The sequence below is a fragment of the Vanessa cardui genome, chromosome 1, assembly GCF_905220365.1.
Source record: "Vanessa cardui chromosome 1, ilVanCard2.1, whole genome shotgun sequence".
NCBI lineage: Eukaryota > Metazoa > Arthropoda > Insecta > Lepidoptera > Nymphalidae > Vanessa > Vanessa cardui.
In genome coordinates this window covers 7,034,923-7,050,618 of record NC_061123.1, presented here as the reverse complement: position 1 = coordinate 7,050,618, position 15,696 = coordinate 7,034,923, and the positions used below count along the sequence as shown (strand labels likewise).

The 15,696-nt window shown below is 33.2% G+C and overlaps 1 protein-coding gene across 3 annotated transcripts in view; it reads left to right on the top strand.

The window, feature by feature from the left end:
* The window catches only part of LOC124532736 (agrin-like), a 53,178-nt gene extending 37,879 nt beyond the window's left edge, over positions 1–15,299 (top strand). For 2 of the 3 annotated variants that reach the window (XM_047107795.1, XM_047107786.1), the window contains 10 exons: positions 817–984; positions 2,337–2,700; positions 2,871–3,083; positions 3,446–3,840; positions 3,914–4,160; positions 5,499–5,663; positions 6,442–6,638; positions 7,108–7,294; positions 10,373–10,734; positions 11,180–15,299. In XM_047107795.1, coding sequence (XP_046963751.1) covers positions 817–984; positions 2,337–2,700; positions 2,871–3,083; positions 3,446–3,840; positions 3,914–4,160; positions 5,499–5,663; positions 6,442–6,638; positions 7,108–7,294; positions 10,373–10,734; positions 11,180–11,325 — 2,444 coding nt within the window. In that variant the 3' untranslated portion in view covers positions 11,326–15,299. Of the gene's footprint in view, positions 1–816; positions 985–2,336; positions 2,701–2,870; positions 3,084–3,445; positions 3,841–3,913; positions 4,161–5,498; positions 5,664–6,441; positions 6,639–7,107; positions 7,295–7,931; positions 8,050–10,372; positions 10,735–11,179 lie in introns of those variants that run through there. The other variant, XR_006966667.1, reaches the window with a different exon arrangement.
* Positions 15,300–15,696: the final 397 nt, after the last annotated feature.

The following is a 15,696-nucleotide window of genomic DNA, read 5'->3' as shown; positions in this document are numbered from 1 at the left end:
CACCGAACAATTAATCGTCGGTATAATTATATGCTTTATTCGAACTGGAAAAGGTATAAAGTAGACTATTCATTTGATTTTTAATTTGCAGTAACAAGTTGGAACGGCACTTCGGTGTAATTCACAAATAACGCGATAGTCGAAAGTTTTGAAATTTGTAGTTTCGAAATTACTTAATTAACTGTAGACCATCATCCGGCTCTCGTATTTAAGTAACAGCTCAATTCATCTTAATCACGTTAATTTTGTGGAGATTACAGTTCGGCTCGTTGTGTGAGCAGTTTCCCTTGTCACTTCGTGACACTGCTCCTCGTATCCTTAACTTAGTTACCGATTTATCTTACTTATTTGTTGGGCCGATGTAATGATGGAGAATTTGTTGTTGTTTTGTTAATTCTTAGCTAACTTCATTTGTAAGCTATAAGTTTATTTGTAACTTTCTAATAACCGATGTTTGTTGAACTAATATAATACACGAGTTATTGATGGAATTTGGACGCGATATTACGTTCTTGTTTAGGTATATTACTCGGAATGAAGTGTGTCAAAGCAATTTAGTATTTAATAGGCGCTAACGAAATATCGGATAAATATTAAGAAGCGATACATATTATATGAGTCACTCCTAATGGGTTCTTAAATTCTGAAGGTTCTATTGGAAATTTGATTTCATTTAAATCTTCAAAGTACAACGACTTCTAAGGTAGTAATTTTTATAGCATGTTTACAAACGTTAATAGATAGATAAAAGACAGTTTGTAACAGATTTATGATTATCAACGATCATTACATGTTTATCTATTCTGGTTATATTAGGATCACAAACCGCGACTACGGCTACAGTGGGCGCGGTAGGCGCTTTGCTCGGAGACTTGTGCGTTGAGGACACAGATTGTTCAGCCCTACCCGGGGCACATTGTGCGCGAGGTGGCTGTGTTTGCCGCCCTGGTTACAGACCCACAGAACACAGGAAGGCGTGTGTTGGTAAGTTGTTTACACTGTTATACGACCTCCGAGGTCGAGTGGTGTGTAAACCGGTTTTCATGGATAGGCCACTCCGAGGTCCCGGGTTCGATTCCCGGCCGTTATAAGTTTATTATTTTCTATGTTGTCTTGGGTTTGGGTGTTTGTGGTACCGTTGTTACTTCTTATTTTCATAACACAAGAGCTTTAGCTACTTATTTTGTGATCAGAGTAATGTATGCGATGTTGTCCAATATTTATTTATACATGGTGTTACTGTAATAGCATATTTAAATCAATGTTAAAAGTTTTTGCTGGTCTGTCTTAACAAAAGCGCAATGTGTATAAGTAGGAGCTTCAAGCAAATTGATTCATGTTATACATTTCAACTATGTATATTTCTTGAAATTCCTGTGTTTAGGAAGAAAAATGTAATATATTTAATTATCTCAATTTTTCAAACCCAGTCACTTCACATCTACGTATTTACTTTTTCAAATCTTATGATTCAAATGTTATTAAATAAATCAAATTCAATTTATGTACATTTGAATTTTACATCACTTTTATTAACTATTTATGAGATATAGGTACCGGTAATGACGTAAATTATTAATAAAGTATTCATAAATCAAAATAAATACAAAATGTAAAAGTAAGAACAACCAAATTAATAATTAACACTATTTCGTACAAAATAAATACAATATGATTACATTTTAGTAAATAAAATAAACAACGCCAACGCTGTAATTTCATATTTGCTGTTAAATTTTTAATGCTATCAATTTTGATAGACCCAATTTACCTTACGATATAATAAAAAATATACACTACGTATTTAAATAACTTAATATATATTTGTGATGGTCAAGATAGCCCAGTGGTTGGAAGGCCTACATCTTAACCGAAGATTGTGTGTTCAAAACCAGGCAAGCTCTTGAATTCATGTACTTAATTTGTGTTTATAATTCATCTCGAGCTCGTCGAGGAAAGAAAACATCGTGAGGAAACCTGCTTGTGTCTGGTTTCAACGAAATTTTGCCACGTGTAGTGCCTGAGTGAAGCAGAGTGGTGGAATCTACTCCTGACCTTCTCAAAGGAAGAGGAATCTTCTTAGCCCAGCCTCGGGAAATTTACCAACTATTAATATTATGATACTACTAATATCCCCTCTTCAGCCCTCCACTTAAATTTATAGCTATGTTTATGATGGGAATGGGTACCAAGTCCCAAATCCATAATCCTTTGCACTACTGACTCTTACCTTATACCTAAGTGTATAAAAATTCATAGACACGTCAACAAGAGATTATATTTCAATTCAATATTTTCAATGTTTTCGCATATTTCGAAATATCAAATTGTTACAGAGGAAATGGCACAAGAAACAACAGAGGAATATAGCGCATGTTTATCCGAGCCCTGCTACAATCTCGGTACATGCATAGACTTACCCGGTTCGACGTATACATGTATATGTTCCGATATATACACCGGAGTGAACTGTGAATCTCATATCAAAGACGCTCTGGCAACAACTTACATTGAAACTCCATCGTTCGACGGCACGTCCTATATACGCCTAAAACCGTTAAAGGCTTACCATAAGTTGAACATCGATATTGAATTTAAGGCATTCTCTGAGAATGGGGTCATATTGTACAATCAGCAGAAATCCGACGGAACGGGCGATTTTGTTTCGCTCGCATTGGTTAACGGGTATTTGGAGTTCAGGTAAGACCTCATTTTTATTCATATCTTGATTTACGAATGTTCAATTCGAACTCGATATTTCGATGTTTATCAAATATCTATAATTTCCAATAAAAGATACCGAAAATAATAAAATGTATATTCGATATTTTTTTTATTTTACGTATCAACGGTAGTAATTTTCTTGTTAGGTACAATCTTGGAAATGGTGCAATAATTCTAACATCGCTCGAAAAAATAACGTTAAACGAGTATCATAAAGTTTCCGCGAAACGATATCATCGGGACGGCATTCTATCCGTTGATGATATGGAAGATGTGGTCGGTCAGTCGAGTGGCAGTTTGAAGGCTCTAGATCTCGCCGAGGACGCTTATATTGGTAGTGTTCCTACTAATTATTCCAGGTATCGTAACATTCTATTTTCAAATCTATATATTTTGTAATTATAACTGTAACTTAAAATTATAAAAGTAATTTTATAAAATGAAATATAAAAAAGTTATTATACTGGTATGTAAAATTATACAATAAATTGCAAGTAGGCAAGAAAAAACAAAAGTGCGAATGAAACGCATCGTTACCGACACACGTCAGAGCGTGTAATAAATACATTTTGTATTATTAAACGTACGTAATGCTTGTAGAATATCCGCTTAATTAAATTGAATATTTTATTTCGATAGTGTAACGAAATATTCACAATTCAATTTCGGATATAATATTCGTAACTTTTTAATACACAAATGGTTGTTTGTTCCCATTCAGAGTTTATGACAATATCGGGACGCGAACTGGTTTCATCGGATGCGTGAAGTACTTGAGAATAATACGTCATCAGGTCACAAAGAAATTGGGTCGTCCGGACTCATTAGTCGTGTCAATAGATAACGTACGCGAGTGTCAATCTAATCCCTGCATGAGCATGCCCTGTAGAAACGGAGCCACGTGTAGGGCGGTCGAGGGCTCGGCGACTGAATACACTTGTAACTGTCCCGTCGGATTTCAAGGAGCCAATTGTGATGAGAGATTAGATCCTTGCGAATCGAATCCGTGCGGGTATGATGAGGGGCTATTGTGCGATATTGGCCCGGACGGCGGGCACGTTTGCCGATGTTTGTTCGGAGGCGACCCCGATTCCAATGGAAACACGTGCAATAATGGTAATTGCTTTTCCATTGTCTTATTAATCCACCGATACAGAATCGATACTTTTATATCAAGATTTTCTTTCAGATGTTAATGTCGTCCAAGAAACATGGTCACCGCAATTCAACGGGACCAGTTATGTCGAATTGCCACCTCTCGAAGGTGTAGGGAAAGCGTTTCGAATCGAAATTTGGTTTTTAACGAACCGATTTTCCGGAATGCTCCTTTACACCGGCCAGTCCAATAAAGCCAGGGGAGATTTTATAGCGATTAACTTAGTTAATGGATACCTACAGTTTAGGTACAATTTGGGGAGCGGAATCGCCAATATCACGTAAGTAAGGCTTAGGGGCCGAAGAATTAATTTAACGAATTAAGTGAACTCGGTCTCGTTTCACGAGCAATTATTTATTATTACTTGATGTAAATAGAATCTCAGGCAAGTTCAGGGTTTAGAGGAGTTGGTGTGAAAATTAATTGTTTCATAGCGTGATGAATAATGCCAGATTGTAATTACACTGAGGGAACTGTTTGAGTGCCTTTGCTGGTAGCCTGGGACACGTTTAATATGTGCTATAGACATGTGAGTAGCATTAAGATACAAAGACGTATTCCCTTGATGCCTATTATATTGTTGTTATATTTCATGTATAAGTCGTTTGATACCTTTTGGTATTATAATAATAAGTTTTGAGACTTTAATACTTCAAATATACTAGTCAATTGATCTAAACAAATATAATGTCACAAATGTTTTGATCGATGCTTACCCCAGTGTGACTGAGTAGGTACCGTCAAGTCATCATAATATACTCCAACGCTAGCTTAATATTGTTGTGTTTTGAAGGGACTTCGTTTGCAAGATGGCAAATTGGTAATGTTAGCGATTTTTAATATTTCTTACAGTAACAATTTATATGGGTGTCACCAATACACAGACCAAGTAGTAAAATAAATGTCGTAAATACGATTCTGACTCCTATTTCATTGAGTTTAAATTTAATGTCTTAAATTATTGCAAGAAAGAAACATGAAATAATTTAATTATTCGTAATACGATTCGAAAAATCTAATGCAAATATGTAATTAAAAAGCTATCTTATTCTATTGAGGATAACAGTATATTTTACTTTAAAAACGAACTTTGTGGACTTATTCCAGTAACTACGAAGTAAGTTTTCACTTAGTAGGTTAAACACTGATAGTGGTGACGTCATATTTCCGAGCAGAGAGTTTTAGTCCAACATTAAAGTTTTTTTTTTTTATTTAATGAATACAGTTTATTGACATACTCAGTTCAACACAGATTAATATTGTTGGAATAATACAAGATTTGTTTTCATAAAATAGTTATATGTGGTATATGCAGTTTGGTTATCATACTAAAAGCATAGATCATAGCTTTCTGTTTGACCTAAAGAATGCCTTCAGGCATTAAGTCTGCCTTTTGGTCAATTTACTACATGGTGGTCAATAAAGTATTTAAATACAATAACAATAGATTATTCTTATGAGATTATGAAAGTTAGTTAAAACAATATATAGTATCAGGATACTGACAAATTTAGGTACTGTCATTTTTTCCGATAGCCGATTTGTCAGCCTAGTCATTTTTGAACGTTGGCGAAAATATGACAATTTAAATTTAGAATTTAATGTATGTATTTAACAGGTCGCCTGTAGCAATTACGAAAGGTAGGTGGCATCGGGTGCGCGCGTCTCGCTCGGGGCGTCACGGCAGCCTGCAACTCGACCAGCTACCAGCCCTGCGTGGTAGCTCTGCCCCACCGCTCACACACCTAGAAGTCACGTTACCACTCTTTATCGGCTCATTACCGTGAGTAATTGCACTGAATGTATGTTTCTTCTAAATTTCTACAATTTACAATAATCAAGGAAAATAATAAACTTCTGATAATATTTCACTATAGATCAAAGCTTTTTTAAAAAATTTTCACCCTTGTTTAGCATTGGTTATATTACGAATATAAATTGAACACTTTAAAATCTTTGTTGTAATGGTTGTTTTTATTAATTAATTCAATATAATAAACTGATATGAGTATAATATGGTCTTATGGATTTGTTAAATTTTGAAAGATCGTTTGAAAACATGACCGCAATAAATATTTAACATTTGAATTATTAAATCTATTAGTTAGTCCGTGATCGGATTCTGAAATTAAAATGTGACAGATTCATTTAAATCGATAACAGCCCGAAGTAACACAATTAAGCCTTACCATTTGTTAGCTCCCTTACTTTATTGCAGCGTTCATTAAATTCAAGTGTCTTGAATCAGACGTAATGTTTTTGTCAAACACGTTTACTTTGAAATACAATAAGTCTGTGAATAAATAATATGAATTTATATTGACAGTAAAATATATTTTTTTATATTTCAATAAAAAATTATTATATTTGCGAACATGAGTTTGTAACGCATAAAACTTTTTTTTTTCGTTAAACGAATGCAAATAAAAACAGATGTACATGACGTATCTTTTTATATAATATAAAAAAATGTAAAAAAACATTATCAGACAGTCATCAATCTCACTTATGATTTATTACACGCAGTCTTTCATGGCGTTGAAATAAGTTATCTTTCTCAGTGCCTACGTCCGTCCTCACAAAATGTCCGGGGTGACCAGCAGTTTCATAGGCGCTATGCAACAAGTTTTCGTGAACGGCAATCCACTATCGCTATACGGAGGGGATATAGCCAAGTGTTCTGTAGTGGCTGAGGAAGATAGACTGCCTTGCGCTACGAGCGGCGTGACTAAGTACACCGGACCGCCTTGCGGCGACGGTGAGTGCATTGTATGACTTATGTTTACGACCATCGCTCGTCTAACTTGATCGCTATCATTAAGGACATCGGTCTCCTTTAAATCACTATCAAAATCTATTTATTTCCATGTAAATGATTTGAATTCAATTTTAATTATTTATGCACAAGAGCTGAGATGGCCCAGTGGTTAGAACGCGTGCGTCTTAACCAATGATTTCGAGTTCAAGCCCAGGCAAGCACCACTATATATATGTGCTTAATTGGTGTTTATAATTCATCTCGTGTTCGGCGCTAAAGGAAAATATCATGAGGAAATCTGCATGTGTCTAATTTCATCGAAATTGTGCCACATGAGCATTCCACCAACCCGCATTGGAACAGCGTGATGGAATATATTCCAAGCCCTCTCTTAATGGGAGAGGAGGCCTTAGCCCAGCAGTGGGAAATTTACAGGCTGTCAATTTACTTTTTCTTTATGCACATTTAGGTCTTACTCCATGCAAAAACAATGGTACATGCATACCTCTACTAAACGAATACAAATGTATATGCCTGGACGGTTACCAGGGAAGGAATTGCGAGGTGCAATTAAAAGTAGAGATGTTAAACGATGGAGCGCCCATTAAGTTCGACGGAAATAATTATTATTCGTACAGAAGTCGGGGCGGCCGCAGGTAAGTTGGAAACGAATTAATATTCATAATAGCAACGAAATTACTTTCGCCATTATCTGTTATGTTTTATCAATAATGAAAACAATTATGACAATAACGATCATTATTGTTTCGCGTCAATTTATTATTAGTCGAATTTAAATTAATTAAACAATGTCATACGTTTGATTTGTTTAATTTTGAAATATATTTATGAGTTGAAACCGCGAAGTAATAAAGTAATTGTAGCAGAAAAAGTATAAATCAATTGATAATTTGATTGCTATACCGCATAAGGTTTATTCTATTTTCATGCGGATCGTGTGATCACATTTTACAATAACGTTTACGATAATTGTTTTATCATACCGATTGTATTTTGTTTTTTTATTGTTCTCTCCTGTATATAATTTTTAGTTTAAGAACTTCCTTTGTGTATTGCTATTAATTTGTCTATGTTATGGGTTACTTAAGGTTAGGTTTGATTAAAATTTATATCTGAAGTATGAAAATATTTGGATATTTTCAAAATTTTTCTCTGTTTCGAGATCTTGAACTAATTTTAAACTTGCATTTAACATTTCTGAATAATACAACATATTCTGTCTTGACTGTTTTTATTTTTCATTTAATACTAACTAATTTTATCTCTTTCTAGCCTACAAACTAACGATGGTGAAGGAAATTACGATGTAAGATAGCATTTGAAGGACGTACTCAGTAATTCTTTTAGATATAAGTACTAATGAATCTACCTACGATATAAAATAGTTTAGGTAAATAATTTTCTCTTAAATATAATTTACACACACTGACTTTTAAGAATTACTCAGAATTAACCCTGTCGAAATGAAACCAGAGCATTAGTGTATACTTGGCGACCTCTTTAGTCGAGTGGTGTGTACACCGGTTTTCATGGGTATCCTACTCCGAGGTCCCGGGTTCAATTCTCAGCTAAGTCGATGTAGATTATCATTAGTTTTCTATGTTGTCTTGGGTCTGGGTGTTGTGGTACCGTCGTTACTTCTGATTTTCACTAACACAAGTGCTTTGGCTACTTACATTGGGATCAGAGTAATGTATGTGATGTTGTCTCATATTTATCCTACTACTATTATAAAGGCGAAAGTTTGTATGTATGGATGTTTGTTACTCTTTCACGTAAAAACTACTGAATGGATTTGAATGAAACTTTACCACAATATAGCTTATACATCAGAATAACACATAGGCTACAATTTTTGAGGTTTCTAATGTGAAGTCGTAAAAAAACACATTTTTTGCGCTTACATTGCAAACGCTGACTGAATCCTACAAGATAGATCAAAACAATGTACTACAGTATTGTACAACTTAAAAAGGTCTACAAAAAAGTCCGTGATGGTATATGTTTATCTCTTAGGAATAACCCACAATAACCATTTTTTATCCTTTACTTTGTACGAGAAATAATGGCTTATTTACGAAGCTATTTTAAGCGATTACTAGACTAGTGTTAGGTATAATTTTTTTATAACTGTGTTAATGAAGATGAAATTAACGATTTCAACAAATTCCTGTGGAAAATAATGTCCCACATAGTCGTTTATTTACTAAACTCACTTTAACTCGAAGTTTTCGATACAAGTTGATTCTAAAAGATATTGCCTGTAAATATATAAATTGATTTTATATGAAATTTCAAGTAATTTCTAGTTAATAAATTTAAGATAGTCTCTCGGTTTCATTGCAGTTGATCATTGTATTTTGGAATAATTTTTAAGTCATTTTTGTTCTGACATTTTTATTGCATGCAAGATAAAATTTTGAATCAAAGCTTAAGTTAAATAATTGATACATAGTTAATACGTCTAAATTTTCGTCTCTATTATTTTATCAGTTTATAAGCATTCGAACTAACAATGTGTATTCCCTAAAACGTCACTTCCCGATATAGCGAGCGCCGCCTTAATGCAATATACATATTGTTTAATTTAGTTTGCGACTTAGTGAATTAACGCTCCCCGCATTATACATTCGGAGCTTATTCCAGTAGTGGGACTTCATTAGCCTTTGTAAATTGAGTTGAATCTATCAGATCACGCCAAAGTGCTCGTACGTGACTCGGTTCAGACCGCTGGAATATGCGAAACTCGTAACGTCCTTTCAATGACATCAACTTGTGTCAAACTGTTATTCACTGAACTAACTTACTTCGTTAAGACAGTGTTTCTCAACCTTTTAATATTCCATTCTAGCGTTCTAAATTCAAACGAATTCCAATAGATTCTTCTTGTAATTATTCGATATTTTAAACCTAATATTTAGTAAAGTTAATAAGAAACAATGGTTACGAATCACTGGCTATTAAGTTTGACGTTTAGTTAAGCGACGCGCACATTATTGACGAAGCGGTCTGAGCGTAACGTGAAATCCGTTCGGATGTTTTCATGCATTTTATATGATGCGGTCCGATCCGTCCACTGGATAATATTATAATCTGCGAGAGCATTCGTGTGAAAGAGAATTGCATTGTTGGCATTATTGCAGACCAATGTTGCCAATAAAATCGCTTAATCGTCGCAAACTCTATTTAAATAGCTGGTATAAAAATACATTTTATTTTCATAGAACACCAAGTGTTGCCATAGAAAAAAATATATAAACACAGAGAAGTCGGCGTTTGCAAATTTCCATTAAAAAATAATATTTAAAATAATTACCTGGCTTGTTTGCATATATTCCAGCAAATATTTTCACCATTACATAATACCCTTGTTAAATATTCCTGCCTCCGCTACTGACTGTTGAAATCGCAGCGGGCGCCATAATAAAAGTTGAATCTATGTCCGTCGTTTGCATAAAAGCATAAATTCTAAACACTGCTTTCTATTAGACGAGTCGGCGTTGAGTTCCATTATGCATGTCAATAACGATAATTATTTGTATACAGAGGCATTCATAATAGCTTTAAAACTATACAGAATAATAAAAAAGGATTTACTAACACCCCACTTCCAAATTATTTTATAGATTTTTTTTTACTCATGTAATAAAAAAAAAAATTAAGTTATGTAAAATAAAATAATGACACATTTTTACACACATTAAACATTTTAGGAATCGCAGCCTCCGTGGCATTAGATACGAGATCAAATTTCGTACACATAACGACTCCGGCCTCTTGATGTGGAGACGGAAAATCGGTATACGACCTCGTGACTTCATCGGACTCGGAATTAGTTACGGAAAATTACAATTAATTTACACGGACACGGACTCAAAGGAGAACTCCGCAACACACGAGGACTGGTTCCAGAGTGTGGAGTCTCAGGATAGAGTGGACGACGGGTTGTGGCACACGGCTGTGGTGAGGCGACGCAAGAGACTTGCGATGCTTCAAGTGGACGACCTGCCACCTGTCAGAGGCTACTCGCAGTCGCTGCTGGTACCCTCGAAAGCGAACCCTAAACTGTGGATCGGTGAGTTCAAAATACCTTAACATATTTAATTAATTGTCACTATTAACAAGCTTAATTAATTGTCACTAAAAATATTATAAGTAGCAATTGACCCTCTTGTAATCGTTTTTGTCACTGACAGTCCTCAATTTAGTTAAAAATTAAATAGCAAGGTATATTAACATTGAACTGAATGAGTACTCCACTATTTCAACTATTCGTTTACCACAAGCCAATTACTTTTTGTAGCCTTTTGTAGCCCAGATACCGTTATCGAAAATGTATAAAACGATTTAAATAACCGTGAAAAACTATAAGCGTCAGCTTCGACAAAGCAACAAAGGCACAACAAGTATAGAAACGTCGATCGAAGTATTTTTTGAGCGCGCAGTAATCCTATTTCAGAGGACGTTTGTTCCATTATCCATTTTGTTTTATGAAGTGAATTAATTTGACGTTTTAATAGGCGGAGCTCCTTCGCTACCGCTGGGTCTTCCGCCGGCTCTCTATTCGGGGCTACGCGGTTGCATTGCGAGCGTGAAATCCGGAGGCCGACACGTTGACGTCAAGGCGCCTATACGACCGATGACCATGGTACGATATTGTGACTAATCATGCAAATAAAGCCGATCGTCCAGTGAATACGCTACGATGTACAGCGATATATAAGGCGATTTTCGTCGGCGTTCGTCGATGTTGCTTCAGTTTGCTGTAGTGTAGTGTGTTCATTGAAACTCATGGAGAGACTTATTTGGAAGGTATTTGGTAAGCGGTCAGCGAAGTTGATTGATAAAAATTGTTTAATAAAACACATCGTCATATCTAAATCATATCTTTCAAAGGGTGAAATAATAAGTATTATTTTTTGTGTTTACATAGTATTAGTGTATATACGAGGCGTATCCGTCATCTTTATGTAATAACGTGCATAAAGGCACATAGATTGTTATTAGTGTTTTAGTAAATCGTCAATATCAATAAAATAACTGAAATTGTGTTTCATGTACTTTAAATACACTTCATTGACATTAAATGTATACACGAACACGAAATATGTCGTTTTACGCAGCGCAAATTGAGGATTATATTCAGGTTATCTTATGAACATCCCACCTTTACAAATTTCGCTTGCCACTTGTAATTGTTCTTTCGTGGTCACACATCACAAATTTATAAGCATATAAGTTGAACCGCTGGTTCGAGCCGCATTTACTAACTTTAATTTTTGATGTGTAACGCATATATTCAACGTAGTGGACAGTAAGCTTTATTTTTATAGGAAATATTCCAAAAAAATTCGCTTCGAAAATTCGCCACCTAAAAAAATCCAAACAGATACATAACCGTCTCTCAATCGTTTCATAATACTATAATAAATGCTTAAGATATTTTAAATATATCTGGTGTGTAAGGAGAAGTAGCGGTAAATGTATTCACATCTATAACCAAAAGATAATTTTGCCATACTAATTTATATTCATAGTTTAAGGAAGTAGTTTTAAATAAATTGAAACTTCTTAAGTCGGTGCTCGGTTTATACATCAGAGGTTTATTAGAATTGCGAACAATGTATAGTACGACACAAATTAGATGTAGCATCAGCAAATTAAAAAAAACTGGTTACTGCCAATTAATACGATCAGTAGAAATAGCTCGACGACGAGACGCTATTCGTCGCTATCGAGAAATCAAATGCATGTAAATCGACGTGTAAAATTTACGAAGATATTAGATCAGATGATATTACAAGTTACGTTTGTGTAAATATCATATTCACATAAAAAAATAATATTGATAATTTTGGCATAGCGTACTTAATTCAGATGTGATCGGTTTTACGAATTTTGCCGATGCTACATCTATGTTGTGTCGTACTATACGAAAGTGCTAAAAAAAATATAATGTGTTGTTATGATATTATATTTAATTAGTGGAACTCGTATGTGTTTTTTAGCAACTAATCTATATATCTGGAAGTTACGATATCTGAAAATTAATAATGAATATTAGAAAGGGTATTCAAAGTAAGAAATGATGTTAAACAGGCTTTAATATTAACATTCCGTATTATAAATGTAACGCTATTAATATTTATTTACTTGAGAAGCGCCGATATTAAATAGAGGCGCTTAGTAAATTTCTATTTGACTACACGGTGATATTATTAATACCGTACAAACTACCTTCTCGTTTATTATTTAGCTATTCCATTGTTATCATTCCATTTTTAAATAAGATGTATCATTATGATAATACTTTAAACAGTGCCATAGTTGTACAGTAGACGATTTTATTAGATTTTAGATATAGTGTAATATTATATGCTTATTAATTACGTTTTAAATGTAACGAAGATTATTTTAAATCTGTTTAGTTTTAAATATCACTAACTGCGATATTATTCGTTTTTAAACCAGACTCTAAATTAATTTATTTTGTTACATGTTATTAAAACAAATATTGAATGTTTCTAAAACACAAATAGTTCTCAGTATTAATATATATATATTAAAAACGTTTACGATATTTATTTGCTGTGCTCGTATAGCATGAAACAGTATTTTCGTTGCTGATTCGATGTTTTTCGGTTGTGTAAAGTCTGTCAGACTGTAGAGTCTGTCTCACGGTAAAGTCAAATATGTCTAGACAAACCACAAAACACTTCCATACAACATTCGAATGTAGATAAGTAACATTTAAAGTCACGCGAACCTTCAGACGGTGCGATAGAAATCACCTTACGTTTTAGTACTTTTTAATAGCTGTTTCGATTCATGAGGATAATGCACGTGACAATACATCACCAGCCATGGCTTCGAAGCAGACGATTATCATGACATTTTTATGTACCTTCATGACATTTTTGTATACTTTAAACTCGACTGTTACTTTTAACTTGAAGTTTTTTGAAAATAAAACTAAAACGTCAACGTTAGTTCGATTATTTATGTCGCGTTTTAGTGAAACGATTTTGACGCATATTCATTTCACTTCTGTAACGTGTTGCACGTTGTAAGTTTCACACACTTTTTTGACATTTCATACAGCTTATAATAAATTTACTATTCGATTATATCAGTCATTTATTTAATACATATAAAAGTAAAAAAATATGAATATCATTTATTTGTTCTAAAAAGAAAAACAGCTTTTTTTAAATTCAAATTACCCTGTTATTAGGGATAACACAAAAGTAAATTCGTGGTCAGGCGACAAAAAAGGTTTTAACAGTTGTTTTAATAGTTAATGTAACCGTTAGCGATATGATAATTTTGATAAATGTCTTGAATTCAAAAAACACTTTAAGATAACACATCTGTAATAAAATAAACAGCTTTTTCATTTGACTTAGTAGAAAATAAAATCTGTGTGAGATTTTTTACGCTTATTTATATTCCGATGATAGTGTAAAATAAAAACAGATTTCGAGATATTATTATTATTATTAAGATGTTATTAGCAAAATTTACATGAAATATCTTACAATACCGAACGTGTATATCCCCTAGATAATTAATGATATTTGTATTACAACAATCCAAATATTATAAATTCATTTGATTTTGTATTGCTTCGCGTAAATCAATATTTTGTATTATTTTTTTATTTATATTTTTTTCTGGTACTTAAAAACGTTTTGTAATATATGTAAATAGTTATAGACTAGATTTTTTTACAAGATGCTTAATCGTTACTTATTGAAAGTCCATAATTTATACGAAAACTTATGATTTTTAAAACAGCTATATAGAATATTCAAAGGGGTAATTTGGAGTCTGATAAATTTATTCGAATGCAGTATTTCGATTACGAATTTATAATGAACATTGTATTGTGTTCGTGAGTATATTTGAACAGTTTTGGTTTATATCGCATAAACTAATTAAATAATAATAAAGGCAAAGAGATTTTGTACTCGATTTTATTTAAATTGCTTTTTAATATTAATAATATTTTCTACTCTAGCTGTATACATGTAATATATTATACGTAAATGCTAATTAAAAGTAAACAATGACAATATTAAAGTATCTACACAGCGTTTTAGTGTTACTTTTTTAAAGTGGTAATATATCGTGGCGTGATGGTGGGCGATATAACCATTTCTATACTAGATTTAGGTTAGGCTTCCTGCCGTTGGTACGAGAAATATTTCGGACGATGGGAAAATCAATTTGTAGATATTTGCTTACGCTCTGTACGCAGAGAGTATCCAGCCGTGAGGCCTGTTTCTAACCGACTGTGTTTAATCGAATTCGACTATTTGCAAGTATATGTTCGTATTAACGTTGAATTTGTGTTCTATCTCAAATGAAATATTTGATATTGGCTTATAATAGTTCATAAATGTCGCTAGAAAAATTTCATAATGATTTTTCGTACTGTATTTTTAGTTTGAACGGTTACAAATAGGTTTGACGGATTAATTCGTCCGGATGGGCGGTTGAAGTACAGCTATAAGCGACCTAGTAGTATGTTGTGTCACTGGTTCTTAACATATCTTCCGATCTTATTTGTTACGCATGTGTGTTTTGATGTACCTATATTAGTTAATACAAATGATAAATTAAATGAGACTGCAGATACTATCGTGTTTTATTTCTGAAATTCCATTTGATATAACTTTATTGAAATCCTTGAGTATGTAAGTAATCCATTTAAAAATGATACGCTGATGTTTAATTAATTTCATTTCAAGCATATTGTACTACGAATGAAGTAAGATATGAAATGAGAAATGGCCAGAATGAAACCAGGTTTTATTTTTTACAGATAAGCGACTAAGCGTTTTTAAATAAAACAAATTGTGCAATAGCTTGTTCTAAATTATTTATCAATTTTAAGATGTCAGAATGTAATTTGCTCATTAATTTTAACTCAATTTAAATTAATAAATTAAAGAATTTATAAATCTTAACTAATATAATAATTAATTATTTATGTAAGAAGAAGAATTTATTATTCTTTTATTTATTAACATCA